The following is a 14,562-nucleotide window of genomic DNA, read 5'->3' as shown; positions in this document are numbered from 1 at the left end:
GGGGGGGGGGTGGGTGTTGGGGTTATAACAGTCAAATGACTCTGTAAATGATTTTTCTTTATCTTGGTATATTCATTATGTACAATGACTGTAGAAGATGTAACAAATATATGGACATATGATAATGTTTTTATAATTGTGTGTATTTGAGATGTGGAGGGGAGAAAACACCAGGAAAATTGTGATGCAAATTGTATTGTGATATACCAACTTTATTTGAATAATAAAAAACGATTTGATTGAAAAAAAAAAAAAGATGAAACCCCTAGGGAGGAACTTCTGGCCTCCCTTCCAACATTTATAAAAGCGGACAATTTTTTGGGGTGGACGCTTCTTCTGATACTGACCCTCCAAGTTTTACCAGCCTGGAAATAAATAAATAAAATTTAAAAATGTAAATCTTGGACATCATTTTAAGAGGGTTTCAAATAGAATTTCTCTCACCTCAGGAAGATTTTCTTTTATAATAACCAAGAATCCAAAAGAAGAAGAAAAGGCTTTAATTTTGCAAAGGGAAGTTTTTTTTTCTTTCTTTACTTTACTTTAGAAAGGGGTGGTAAGTTTACTTCCCGAGGTGGGAAAAAGGAACCGGGTTCTGTTCTCTGCTTTTTTTTAAAATAAAAAATAAAAAAACAGATGGTTCCTTCAGGAGTAATCTTGAATTTTAAAGAGATTAAACAAGAATCTGAGATACAAAAAATTTCATATGGAGACTTTAACATCTGCCATAAATATCCTCTCCCAGAACTGTTGGATGCAAGGGTATAGATCTATGGCAGTTTGGGTTCTGGGTTCTCCTTCATCTGCAATTCAAAGCTCTCCCCTTTTGGAATATCACAGGCTCCTTGGGTGTTTACCAAGATTATAGCGGAAGTAGCAGCCTATGTAAGATTTAAAAATCACTCTAGAATCCCTTAAGACGACGTTTTAATAATTTCCCAGACAGAATTGTCTTTGGAGCAGGAGACAGATCAGCTGTGTGTAATTCTGGAATCATTAGGATGGCAGATAAATTGGAAAAAATCCAAGTTACTTCCTTCTCAGAGATGCGTGTTTTTGGGGATACCACTAGATTCCCAAAAACAGAGACGTTTCCTTCCAGAACAGAAGGTGATGTTATTGGTAGACAAAATACAGGATCTTTTTCTCAGTTATGGGTGTTCCCTGAGACAGGCTATGTCAGTACTAGGTTTAATGACATCCACCATCCCACAGTAACCTATGCTCAGTTTCATTCAAGGCCATGGCAGGAGGACATTCTAAAGAACTGGGACGGTTCACCCCTATCCTTGGACTACAACTTTCATTGAGTTTAGTAGCAAGTATATCATTACTGTGGTGGACAAACCCAACAAATTTAGCCAGTGGATGCCCTTGGGTGTCTCAGAATCCGGTATCAATCACCATGGACACACCCATTCAGGGGGAGATTTCTGGCAGGGAAGATGGAGCATTCAATCCAGAAACCGTTCCTCATACTACAAGGAACTAAGTGCAATAAAAGAGGCGATATAAAGAATCCCATCGACATTGGCAGAAAGAACTGTAATAATATATTCCGACAATACAAAAGCAGTGTCTTATATAAACCTCCAGGGGGGCACAAGAATAAGAGATCTGTTGATGTTATCCCAGGAGGTTTTTCAGATTGCAGAGAGGAACCAGTTCATTCTCAGAGCAGTTCAACTCGGAGGGAAGGACAATGCCCTGGCATGTGTGTTTTTTTTTTTTTGTTTTTTTTTAAGCAGGAAAGGACTTCCCGACAAGGATAGACGCATTAACCTGTTCATGGGATCAGGAGTTCGGATATGCCTTCCATCTATACTTGCTCATTCTCATAGTCCTGAAGAAAGTTATCCAGGAGAGTGCTGTTTGATTTTAATAGGCCCAAGAGAGCTTGGTTCTCAATGTTGCAAAACCTAGCGAGGGAACCCCCATGGATGCTTTGAGTGTGGGACAACCTTCTGTATCAGGGTCCAGTTTTTCACCCCAGACCAGATCTTTTACAACTAGAAACAGCCTGGAGGATTGAAAGGATAATATAGGCTAGGAGGGCCTTGTCAAATGAGGTAGTTTCTGCTTTACTGGTCAGTAGGAAAGAGGTCGCGGCTAAAAAGTATGTTAAGATTTGGAATACATTCTCTAAATTTTTGGGAAGGTCTCCTGACCCCTTACAGGCACCTTGTGTACCTGACATACAAATTTTTTTGCAAGCAGGCCTGGACAAGAATCTAAAAAGTACAACTCTAAGTCTAAGTAGCGGCGCTGAGTTTTTTTTCTACGATTTTAAACTGGCAGATCATTCTTGGATAAAAAGGTTTCTATCAGCAGCCTCCAGATTACGGCCCTCTTTAAACAGGACCTTTTCATCTGGCAAAAAATTGTGAACTAAGTGTCCTGATCTGTAAAGCGGCGCCCAGGGATCTCACTACACTTACTAATATCCCTGGGCGCCCAGGAGAACGGAGCGGCGCCCAGGGAGAACGGAGCAGCGCCCAGGGATAATAGTAAGTGCAGTGAGATCCCTGGGCGCGCTTAGTTCACCATTTTTTGCCAGATGAAAAAATTGTGAACTACCTCTGTCTCCCCCATGGGATTTAAATGTAGTGTTATCTGCCTTGACACTTTCTCCATTTGAACCTATTAAGGAGATACCAATCAAGATGCTCACTTTTAAAAATGGCTTTTCTGTTAGCTATCACATCTACTAGGTGAGTTTTTTGAGATCCAGGCCCTTTCAGCCTTTCCTCCTTATACAAATATATTGGAAGCTAGTCATTTTAACGCCTTTACCTTTTTTCTTGCCTAAGGTGGTTTCTGACTTCCATAGAAACCAGGACATAGTTCTACCTTTTTGCATTAATTCTATAGAACAAAATTATCATTGTCTAGAGTCTAGACGTTAGAAGATGTTTAATCACTTAGGCTACTTTCCCACTAGCGTTTTGGCTTTCCGTTTTGATATCCGTTCAGGTTTCTCAAAAGCGGTCCAAAACATCAGTTTTGCCCTAATGCATTCTGAATGGAAAAGGATCCGCTCAGAATGCACCGCTTTGCCTCCGTTCAGTCACCATTCCACTCTGGTGGCGGACAACAAAATGCTGCCTGCAGCGTTTTGCTGTCCGCCTGACGAAACTGAGCCAAACGGATGCGTCCTGGCACACAATGTAAGTCAATAGGGACTGATCTGTTTTCTCTGGCACAATAGAAAACGTATCCGTCCCCCATTGACTTTCAATGGTGTTCAAGACTGATCTCTTAATACAACCGGATCCGTTCATAACGGATGCATGCGGTTGTATTATTGTAACGGAAGCGTTTTTGCAGATCCATGATGGATCTGCAAAAACCGCTAGTGTGAAAGTAGCCTTACCTGAAATGTACTAAGGATTGGAGAATAGATGAAAATCTCCTGATCCAGTTTCAGAGATCTGGTAAGGGAAAGAAAGCTTCCATAGCCTCGATTGCAAGATGGGTTAAGTCAGCCGTATCTTGTGCATATTCGGCGAGAGGTCTGCCCATTCCAGAGGGGTTTGGGGCTCACTCAACTAGGGCAGTAGGTACTACTTGGGCTGACTCTTCCTTATCTCAGATTTGCAGAGTGGCCACATGGTCTTCGCCCCATACTCTCTCTTAAAACACTACAGATTGCATCTGGACTCTGATGCTGCCTTTGGGAGGAAAGTACTGCAAGCAGTGGTGTTCCGCCCCTTAATTCTAAGTTCATAGTTTAGTCAGCATGGGTCCTGTCATGGGTAAGGGGTATTGCTTACCGGTAATAGTTTTTCTTGAAACCCATGATGGCACCTCAAAATTTTTCCCAACCCTTTTTATTTAGTGGGGCTTATTTTTGAAGTTTTTATATCCCAATTTAGTTAGGGAAAGAATGTACCGTATTGTTTTCCTTGTTTTCCTGGCTGGCGTTTTTACGTTATTAATTTTACGGCGTTCATTTTTTGTATAAATAATGCAATCTCTTTATTCTCTAGGTCAGTACGATTATAGCTACGCCAAATACATATACTTTTTTTTTTTTTTTTCGTTTTACAACTTTTTTGCAATAAAACTCTGCAATAATTTTTTTTCGCATTGCCACTTCCCAAGACCCATAACTTTTTTTTACTTTTTTTTACTTTTTTTTCTATGGAGTTGTGTGAGGGCTTGATTTTTGCGGGACGACTTGTATTTTTCATAGGTATCATTTTGGAGTAAATGGCACTGTTTGATCGCTTGTTATTGCGCTTTTTTAGTGGCAACTAAGAATTAGCAATTCTGTCTTAAAGTGTTTAACAGCCCGGATATGTACTCCAGCCGGTCTGGGCTGTTAGAGCAGGGCCGCGGCTCTCATGTGAGAGCCGGGTCCCTGTGCAGCGCTTAGATTGGGCCGCCGTAAAAAAGGCGGCGGCCCAGCCTAAGGCCCCTTAGTGACCGCCGTAAAAAGGCGTATGAGTGGTCACTAAGGGGTTAATGATTATCCGTTTTACATGTTGTGGATATGCTTCTCATTTTGAAGTTGCTTTTATTTTTTATGTCTTTGTATCTAGATTTTTGTATTTTTATATAACCAAATCAACAAAAATGTACAGCTGTAAAAAAAAAAAGTTGTTTCACATCAGGAATGGCTGATTTTAGCCCTAAAATCACATGAATACTAATCTGGAAAACAGTAATTAGTTTGGTCTAGAGTTTATTCGTAAAGTAGAAATGAGATACAGGGCTCGAAAGTCAGGTCAACCCAAAAAAACCTTTCGTTTAGAGAGTTGCTCACATAAGTCAGATACAGTCCCGAAAAACATTCGCCAAAATATATACCGGTACTTAAAGAAAACAATCCTCCACCAAACCAAATGCTCAAATACTTATGAAAAATCCTATTCGGGTAAGCAATTATCCATTCCCTTCTGTCAAAAATATCCATAGCTTGTGGGTCATAAATCTGATAAAAAAAAAAAACTGTTTTACCTCACCCCTAAAAAGGTTTTCTTTCCAGAAAAAATCCCTGTCTTTCCACACAAAATGGTATCTAGACAAAGTATTAAAGACTGCCATTGCTCCAGGAAAAATATCCAGAACAGACTAAACGAAAAAGGGTTGGATAAGTCACATTTCTCTGGGTTCAAAAACCAGACGAGTCATTTAGACCAGTATTAAATGTAAAGGTATATCGCCCAATACTAGCTTATGGTAATAAATCTTTTGCACCAGAAGATGCCTAGTGGCCAGTGTGCAAACTGAAGAATTTTATATATATTTTTTTAATGTAGATGGTTACATGGGATATTAAAAATAGCATCAACAGTAATTCCTTAAGAAGTTTTACATAAAAACTTGATTTAATCAAGAGGTCATTTTCTTATGTCACATTTCCTTAAATTAACAGTGGGTATGTATATGTGTTTATAAAACTGCCATCAGTAGCGAAGTATCAGCAAGCTCTATTAGATTTAGATGGCTGTAATATTAGCGCATTTTAGCATCCGTATTACAGCAACAGTTTCCAGTCCAACCTTGGACCCAAATGTGCAGTATCAGAGGCATATATGATGCTGCAAGATCTGATAATTAAAGGGGTTGTCCAGGCTTTTACTGTTGATGACCTATCTTCACCGGGCACCCATGTCGATCAGCTGTATGAGGAGCACTGCTTCTTTGCCATAGACAGAAGTAGCAGAGCAGGAAGAGAGAAGGGAGACGACACGTGCACACTGTGCACGCAATCTCCTCAATCAGCTTATCGGCGGGGAATCGGGTGTCGGACCCCCGCCGATCTTTATCCTGAAGGTATGTCATCAATAGTAAAAGCCCAGACAACCTCTTTAAACTTGCTGGGGTCTGGAATTGCAACCATAATATCCGTGCCAATGCTTCGACATTACTTCTTTCCAAATTGGCATTTACACAACATTGCATCTGCTGATTTTCGGCATCTGCAAAATCTGCACTAAATGGTGCAGATTTTGTTGTGGTAATTATCGTGGAAATGCTGTGGATTTGTGCCAGATCTCACCTGCTGCATCACAAAGGACGATATCCACTCAGATCAGGTTATAGACTCTTTGACCCTCATTACAATGGTACCTTTCTCTTCTGTGTTCAGATCATGAAAATAACACTCTTTAAACGTATGCAAATGAGCTTCTGAAGGTGCCCAGGGGCGGCGTTACTGGGCGATGTGCCCAGAAAAACGCACCTCTTTCAGCCCTCTGGCCCGCCTTTCTGTCCTATTATTCCCAGCCTGACTTCTTCTCTTGCCGCTTGTGACGTCCGCTGGCTGGAGGCAGAGGAGGAGGTAATAATAGGACAGAAGGGCGGGCCAGAGGGCTGAAAGAGGTGTGTTTTTCTGGGCACATTGCCCAGTAACGTCGCCCCTGGGCACCTTCAAAAGCTCATTTGCATACGTTTAAAAAGTGTTATTTTCATGATCTGGACGAGGGACACAGAAGAGAAAGGTACCATTGTAATAAGGGTCAAAGAGTCTATAACCTGATCTGAGCGGTCTAAAACGCTCAGATTAGGTGAGACTCCCTTTTAACATTTTGCAAATGTTAAATGTGTACTACTTGGATGATATTTTTGAAAATGACGTTACTGCTAAAATGCTGGGGATTTTCCATATGCAAATCCACTGCTTAAAATGTGCAGCATAGACACTTGGGCCTCTTTCACACAAACGATACGGATTAGGTCCGGGTGCGTGCAGTGAAACTCACACCATTTTGCAAGCAAGTTCAGTCAGTTTTGGTCTGCGATTGTGTTCAGTTGTTCAGTTTTTTTCAGTGTGGGTGCAATGCGTTTTGATACATTTTTCACACGCGTGATAAAAAACTGAAGGTTTACAAACAACATCTCTTAGGGCCCTTTCACACTTGCGTTCTTTTCTTCCGGCACAGAGTTCCGTCGTCGGGGCTCTATGCTGGAAGAATCCTGATCAGTTTTATCCTAATGCATTCTGAATGGAGAGAAATCCGTTCAGGATGAACGTTTTTTGGCCGGAGAAAATACCGCAGCATGCTGCTCTTTTTGCTCCGGCCAAAAATCCTGAACACTTGCCGCAAGGCCAGATCCGGAATTAATGCACAATGAAAGGCATTAATCCGGATCCGGCCTTAAGCTAAACGTCGTTTCGGCGCATCGCCGGATCCGACGTTTAGCTTTTTCAGAGTGGATACCATGGCTGCCGGGACGCTAAAGTCCTGGTTGCCATGGTAAAGTGTAGTGGGGAGCGGGGGAGCAGTATACTTACCGTCCGTGCGGCTCCCCGGGCGCTCCAGAGTGACGTCAGGGCGCCCCACGCGCATGGATGACGTGATCACATGGACACGTCATCCATGCGCATGGGGCGCTCTGACGTCATTCTGGAGCGCCCCGGGAGCCGCACGGACTGTGTATACTGCTCCCCCGCTCCCCACTACTACTATGGCAGCCAGGACTTTAATAGCGTCCTGGCTGCCATAGTAACACTGAACGCATTTTGAAGACGGATCCGTCTTCAAATGCTTTCAGTTCACTTGCGTTTTTCCGGATCCGGCGTGTAATTCTGGCAAATGGAGTACACACCGGATCCGGACAACGCAAGTTTGAAAGAGCCCTTATTCTGTTGTGGTGTTGTGTTTTTTTTTTTTTTTTTTTTTTTTTTTTTTTTTTTTCTGGTGTCTTTTCCTTTTTGTTCTTTCTTTCATCCCCCCACCCCATTAGTATATATAATGTTTTTGTTGCCCTTGCTGTATTCTTGCTTTGGGTTACCATCACTTATTAGTGTTATTACACACTCCCTAGCTATGTACTCTGTATGGGGATATACACTGCTCCAAAAAATAAAGGGAACACAAAAATAATGCATCCTAGATCTGAGTTAATTAAATATTCTTCTGAAATACTTTGTTCTTTACATAGTTGAATGTGCTGACCACAAAATCACACAAAAATTAAAAATGGAAATCAAATTTTTCAACCCATGGTGGTCTGGATTTGGAGTCACACTCAAAATGAAAGTGGAAAAACACACTATAGGCTGATCCAACTTTATTGTAATGTCCTTAAAACAAGTCAAAATGAGGCTCAGTAGTGTGTGTGGCCTCCACGTGCCTGTATGACCTCCCTACAACGCCTGTGCATGCTCCTGATGAGGTGGCGGACGGTCTCCTGAGGGATCTCCTCCCAGACCTGGACTAAAGCATCTGCCAACTCCTGGACAGTCTGTGGTGCAACGTGACGTTGGTGGATAGAGCGAGACATGATGTCTCAGATGTGCTCAATTGGATTCAGGTCTGGGGAACGGGCGGGCCAGTCCATAGCATCAATGCCTTCGTCTTGCAGGAACTGCTGACACACTCCAGCGAGGTCTAGCATTGTCTTGCATTAGGAGGAACCCAGGGCCAACCGCACCAGCATATGGTCTCACAAGGGGTCTGAGGATCTCATCTTGGTACCTAATGGCAGTCAGGCTACCTCTGGCGAGCACATGGAGGGCTGTGCGGCCCTCCAAAGAAATGCCACCCCACACCATTACTGACCCAATGCCAAACCGGTCATGCTGGAGGATGTTGCAGGCAGCAGAACGTTCTCCACGGCATCTCCAGACTCTGTCACGTCTGTCACATGTGCTCAGTGTGAACCTGCTTTCATCTGTGAAGAGCACAGGGCGCCAGTGGCGAATTTGCCAATCTTGGTGTTCTCTGGCAAATGCCAAACGTCCTGCACGGTGTTGGGCTGTAAGCACAACCCCCACCTGTGGACGTCGGGCCCTCATATCACCCTCATGGAGTCTGTTTCTGACCGTTTGAGCAGACACATGCACATTTGTGGCCTGCTGGAGGTCATTTTGCAGGGCTCTGGCAGTGCTCCTCCTGTTCCTCCTTGCACAAAGGCGGAGGTAGCGGTCCTGCTGCTGGGTTGTTGCCCTCCTACGGCCTCCTCCACGTCTCCTGATGTACTGGCCTGTCTCCTGGTAGAGCCTCCATGCTCTGGACACTACGCTGACAGACACAGCAAACCTTCTTGCCACAGCTCGCATTGATGTGCCATCCTGGATAAGCTGCACTACCTGAGCCACTTGTGTGGGTTGTAGACTCCGTGTCATGCTACCACTAGAGTGAAAGCACCGCCAGCATTCAAAAGTGACCAAAACATCAGCCAGGAAGCATAGGAACTGAGAAGTGGTCTGTGGCCACCACCTGCAGAACCACTCCTTTATTGGGGGTGTCTTGCTAATTGCCTATAATTTCCACCTGTTGTCTATACCATTTGCACAACAGCATGTGAAATTGATTGTCACTCAGTGTTGCTTCCTAAGTGGACAGTTTGATTTCACAGAAGTGTGATTGACTTGGAGTTACATTGTGTTTAAGTGTTCCCTTTATTTTTTTGAGCAGTGTACTTTATATTGTGGGACATACCCATGTGGTATAATAGGCTGGCCACTATGTGATATTTATGCTTTATAGTGCACATATCTATATCTTGATTATGCTGGACATGTGTAACATCTGTTTGAGGGTATTAGCAGCATAGGTTAGGCGATTCTGGCACCTTTTATACGTCTGTTGTTTCCTCTTCATTCTTATTTTTATATTGTGATATGCTATGTATATGGACTTTTTATGCAATAAAATGAATTTATATTTGTTGACTATTTTGGGCATGTGTTGTTGTTTGTAAGTGAACAAAATTGTAGGTACGGTATATGTTGGTTATTGCATTTATGCCCTGATTTAATGTTGGTATATTGAGGCCTGTTTGGGTTTTGTAACATCTCTTAGCAACCATCAGTGAAAAACGCATTGCATCTGCACTTGCTTCCGGATACAATGAGTTTTTCACTGAAGCCCCATTCACTTCTATGGGGCCAGGGCTGTGTGAAAAACGCAGATTATAGAACATGCAGCGTTTTTCACACAATGCAGTACTGATGCGTGAAAAAAAAAATATAAATTGCTCTTGTACACAGACCCATTGAAATAAATGGGTCAGGATTCAGTGCCGGTGCTATGCGTTCTCATCACACATTGCACCCGCGCGGAAAACCCGCTTGTGTGAAAGGGGCCTTACAGTTTTTGCGTTTTGGTGTACTTTATGATCTAACTGAAAACTATTCAAACTCAAAACAGGCAACAATATGTATATGTATTTCAATTACTCAATTATCAGAAGATTGTAATACTATGAAAGTGCTGGACAAATGCCTTTTTCTTGGCAGCACAGTGGCTCTTTGGTTAGCATTGCTTGACTTGCAGTGCTAGGTTCAAATCTAACCAAGGACAATCTGCATGGAGTTTATATGTTCTTCCTATGTGTTTGGGTTTCCTCCGGGCACTCCTCCAAAATACATACTGATAGGGAACTTAGATTGTGAGTTCCATTATGGACAGCAAGCAATGTCTGTAAAGTGCAGCGAAATACGTCATCACCTATATAAGTAAGTAAAATAAATAAATAAAATTGTATGAGAGAACGGTATTTAAAGCTAGCTTGACATTTACTGGTAAACCAGGAATAACACCTGGTGAGTGGAATGATCTTTCACTTGTTAATCCTTTGCTTCTGGAGAAAAGGTACTTTTAATCCATATGCAGCTGAGCAGTTAAGCACTGAGGGCAGCTCCAAGCCTCTCTGAACCATTGGGCCTTCTGCTTCCTCTGCCAGCCCCTCCCTGCACAGTCATCTTATCTGGGAGGTGCTGGCAGAGGAATCGGATTGGTCCTTCCCTCGTTCGCATGTACATTTAAAAGAATGAAGTGACATTACTAAGGCAAAGGTATCATTACATTCCACTGCGTCAGCCGTACAGGGCATTGTAACAATGAATTTCCTAGTGATAGACTCCTTTAAAAATAAAAAAAAAAGCGCTTGAAAATTACAATAAAATTGGCCAGCACACTAAAGAAATAGCAGTTGGCTAGAGATCAGAGCTTGTATGACTGCAAAACAATGATAACATGTAGTTGGTCACTGGTGATCAAGAAAAAGCAGAGCTACTAAATCGCTTTTTTAGCTCTGTTTACAAAAGAAAAACGAGAACTTGATGTACCCTTTCCCAAGGCTGATCAATTAAAGGGGTTATCGGTACTTTTACTAAGTGATGGTCATCAGGATAGGCCATCACTAGGTCATCAGTGGGAATCTGACACCCTGCACCCCTGCTGATAAGCTATTTAGGTGTCACTGGAAGGCGGCCTTGGAACTACATAGCACTGTCAACCTCGTAGTGGACAGTGCTGCTCCCACTGACATCATTGAGGTGGTGTCACCTGCAGCAAGTGTGAGCTGTTAAATAATGACTATGGCATCTACAGAGTTTAATAATATTTGCTGGTTGCCAGTGAGTTGTCATGCTGCATTTGCTTATTAGGCCTAAGGGATTGCTTGTTAGAATTATTTCTCTGAAACGATCAGAAGTAAGAATCGCTATGTAGTACTAAAATAGTCTATGGGTATCAACTAATTTGTAGCAGTTTATAACATGTTTTTACTGCACAGTGAACTCCATAAAGGTAGCATTAATAAATATAAAACCTGGAAAACAACAAGCCTTCCTATGGTTAACACAGAAAACAGTTAGAGTGGGGCCACTGCGTATAACTTCCTTTGCCGGACTGGCTATGTCACATCTGCATAACAGGTGCAAATTTCTGCAACCAGGCAGTGCTCAGCCCACAATACCATCATACCAAACAGGCGGCACTCACCAATCGGTGCAATCTTCTTTTATTTTCTCCAGAGCTGAATACATCAAGGCTGGATACTTCAAAACTGGATACATAAAAGCTGAATACAAAAGTGGCTGGGGACAGGCAAACATACAATTCAGTGATGGGACATACGTCAACGGCCGTTTTGAGCCTCAGCGCTTCATCTGGCCAATATCAGGTTATTGGAGAAATAAAGTTGGTGGCTCTTGGAATGCAGTAATAAAAACACAAACTAGGAATAGGGCCCAAAACTTCTTGGACCTGGAGAGATTAATACAGTTAGCAGACGATAGAATAAAGTAAATGTGAACCAGGCTCTCGGACCAAGTTTCTCAAAAAGCTTTGTTCAGTTACTTCTGTACACTTGTATTCACTAGTTGGATTGGCACAAAGAAAATGTAGCGCCTAAGTTTATAAACCGGTCTTGGTCTTCTTCACAGTGCGCATAAGGGAGTATGTGACGAGACCATCTTATTTTAATTATGTTGCAGCATGAAATGAACTATCCATATGGCTCATATTAATCTATAGCTTTTTTTAAATTTATTTTTCTACATTCTTATGCTCCATGCACACGACGATAGCTATTTTGCAAATCGCAAATCTGTGATTTGTGGACTGCAAAACTGATACGGTCGTGTGTAAAGGGCCTTAGATTGATTGATAATGGGGAACAAATGAAAAGGAAAACTTATCAATAACATTATCATTTTCTTTTCTATATAGGGTGACAAGGATTTTCCCCCAGCAGCAGCCCAAGTCGCTCATCAGAAACCACATCCATCTGTTGAGAAACTGCCTCCTGCACAACAAGTAAACCAGCATATTCATCAGCCCCGCAAGTTTTAAGCCAGTTTGATGAGGGGGGGGGGACATCCTGAAAATATATTTGATTTCCATATAGTCTTTATAAGGATCTACCAAGATCCAAATTTGTGACATGGATTTAAAAATACACATGAATACCCCCTCCACAATATGAACCAAATATGATAGAATAATGCCTGATTTAACCCTTTGAGGTACACTGCGTCAGATGAAGCTTTTATGTGAGAACTTGTTTTATACAAATATAAGGTTGTTGGATAACAATAAATGTTTGGGAACAATTTAAATAGAATCTATAATTATAATTTGGTTTTCATTTTTATATTGGGGTAAGGCTCTGCATAGAACCCGAGGAAAAGCAAAATCACATTGCGATATAGCAGAACATTGATCTTAATATAACCCTAATTGGGCAAACTGTGTGATTACTGATAAATTGAAACCCTGTAAGAATTCATTACATGTGTTCTCTGGAGATTTTTCACCATGGACAAATGTTTGCTTTGCATTAAATTTGACAATTGTTATAAAGAACAGTTTCATTTTCCTTTTTTACAGTATTGAAGTTTACACAGAAGCCATTAGATGTAAATTTAACCACCATTCAGATACAAACAAGACCACAGTGCTTTTTTAGGTGTATTTTAACCACCTCCGGACCGCCTAACGCAGGATTGCGTTCCGGAGGTGGCAGCGCTGCGCAGAGTCACGCATATACGCGTCATCTCGCGAGACGCGAGATTTCGCTCAAAGCCGGCCCGCGCATGCGCATCGCGGGCCGGCAAAATTAAAAGAAGTATTTCGTCACCAGCCTGCCAGCAACGATCATTGGCTGGCAGGCTGGCGATTTTCAAAAAATCCAATCCAAAGTCATATAACAGATCATATTAGTAAATATGATCTGTTATATGGCTTGTCTGCTCCTGTGCTGGTCCTTTTCGTCGGTTGGATCCAGCACAGGAGCAGACTGAACTGTGAGTACACCAAACACTACACCTTAGCCCCAGATCACCCACCTGCACCCCAATTAACCCTTTGATCACCCCTTTGATCGCCCCTGTCAATCACTAGTGAAAGGAAAAAAAGTGATCAGTGTAAACTGTCACTTTTTTTTTTTCACTGGTATTGGCTGTTAGGTTTTAGGGATAGTTTAGGCCCCTTGGTTAGGTAGTTAGCGTCAGTTAGCGCCCACCCCACCGCACCGCAGTCACTTTTATTCGCTGTTTAGCGTATCGCTAATCAGCATTTGTACTTTTATAGTATCTGTAAGTGATCAAAACTGATCACGGTCAGATCTATAATAGTATTAGTGTCACCTTAGCTCGCCCTCCACCCAAAACGCAGTGTTTGCCCGATCAGGCCTGATCGGTCGCCCACACGTGCGTTCACCCACGCCCGCCCCACCGCAGTGACAAAAAATTATTATTTTTTGATCACTGCACATTCATTTTACACGCACTGCGGCGATAAAAAAATCAGTTTTGATATTTTTTATCAACCGCAGCAGCCTCCGGTACTTCGCTAGCCTCCCCTTTGTAAGACAGGTTTGCTTTTTTTCTTGGGTAGTCTCAGGGAATACCCCTAAATTTAGTAGTCCAAAATGTCAAACAGGGGGTATTCTTCTGAAGAGGCCTACAGGATTCTGACCCAGTCGGATGAGGAGTGGGAACCCTCATCTGACGAATCTAGCGGGTCAGAATATGAACCTGTGGAAAGCAGTGGCTCTCTGACCCAAAGTTCGGACGAGGAGGTGGAGGTCCCTGGCAGCACCAGGCGTACCCGGCCCCATGTCGCTAGACCACAGGTTACGCAGGATCCGCTTCAAGAGCAGCAGAGTGGGGGCTGTCGCTGCCGGATCACGTGGTGAGGCATACACCAGCAGCGCAGCCCTTCCTGGACCTAGTACCAGCACTGCCGTACAACCTGGTGAAGTAGCGAGCACCAGAAGGGCAGTTGAAGCTGGTACGGTGGCACGTGCAATAGTTACCCCGTCGCAGCCACCGCAAAGACGGGCCCGTAGAGCCCCTAGAGTCCCTGAGGTGCTGGC

The 14,562-nt window shown here is 42.7% G+C and overlaps 1 protein-coding gene across 1 annotated transcript in view; it reads left to right on the top strand.

The window, feature by feature from the left end:
* The window catches only part of LOC121001647 (death associated protein), a 77,578-nt gene extending 64,529 nt beyond the window's left edge, over positions 1-13,049 (top strand). Inside the window, exon 4 of the mRNA XM_040432820.1 lies at positions 12,414-13,049. Coding sequence (XP_040288754.1) covers positions 12,414-12,536 — 123 coding nt within the window. The 3' untranslated portion in view covers positions 12,537-13,049. The remainder of the gene's footprint in view (positions 1-12,413) is intronic.
* The last annotated feature ends 1,513 nt before the right edge of the window (positions 13,050-14,562 follow it).

The sequence above is a fragment of the Bufo bufo genome, chromosome 5 (genome assembly GCF_905171765.1).
Source record: "Bufo bufo chromosome 5, aBufBuf1.1, whole genome shotgun sequence".
Classification (NCBI taxonomy): domain Eukaryota; kingdom Metazoa; phylum Chordata; class Amphibia; order Anura; family Bufonidae; genus Bufo; species Bufo bufo.
The sequence above is the reverse complement of the archived record's forward strand: the minus strand, read 5'-3'. Positions and strand labels throughout refer to the sequence as shown.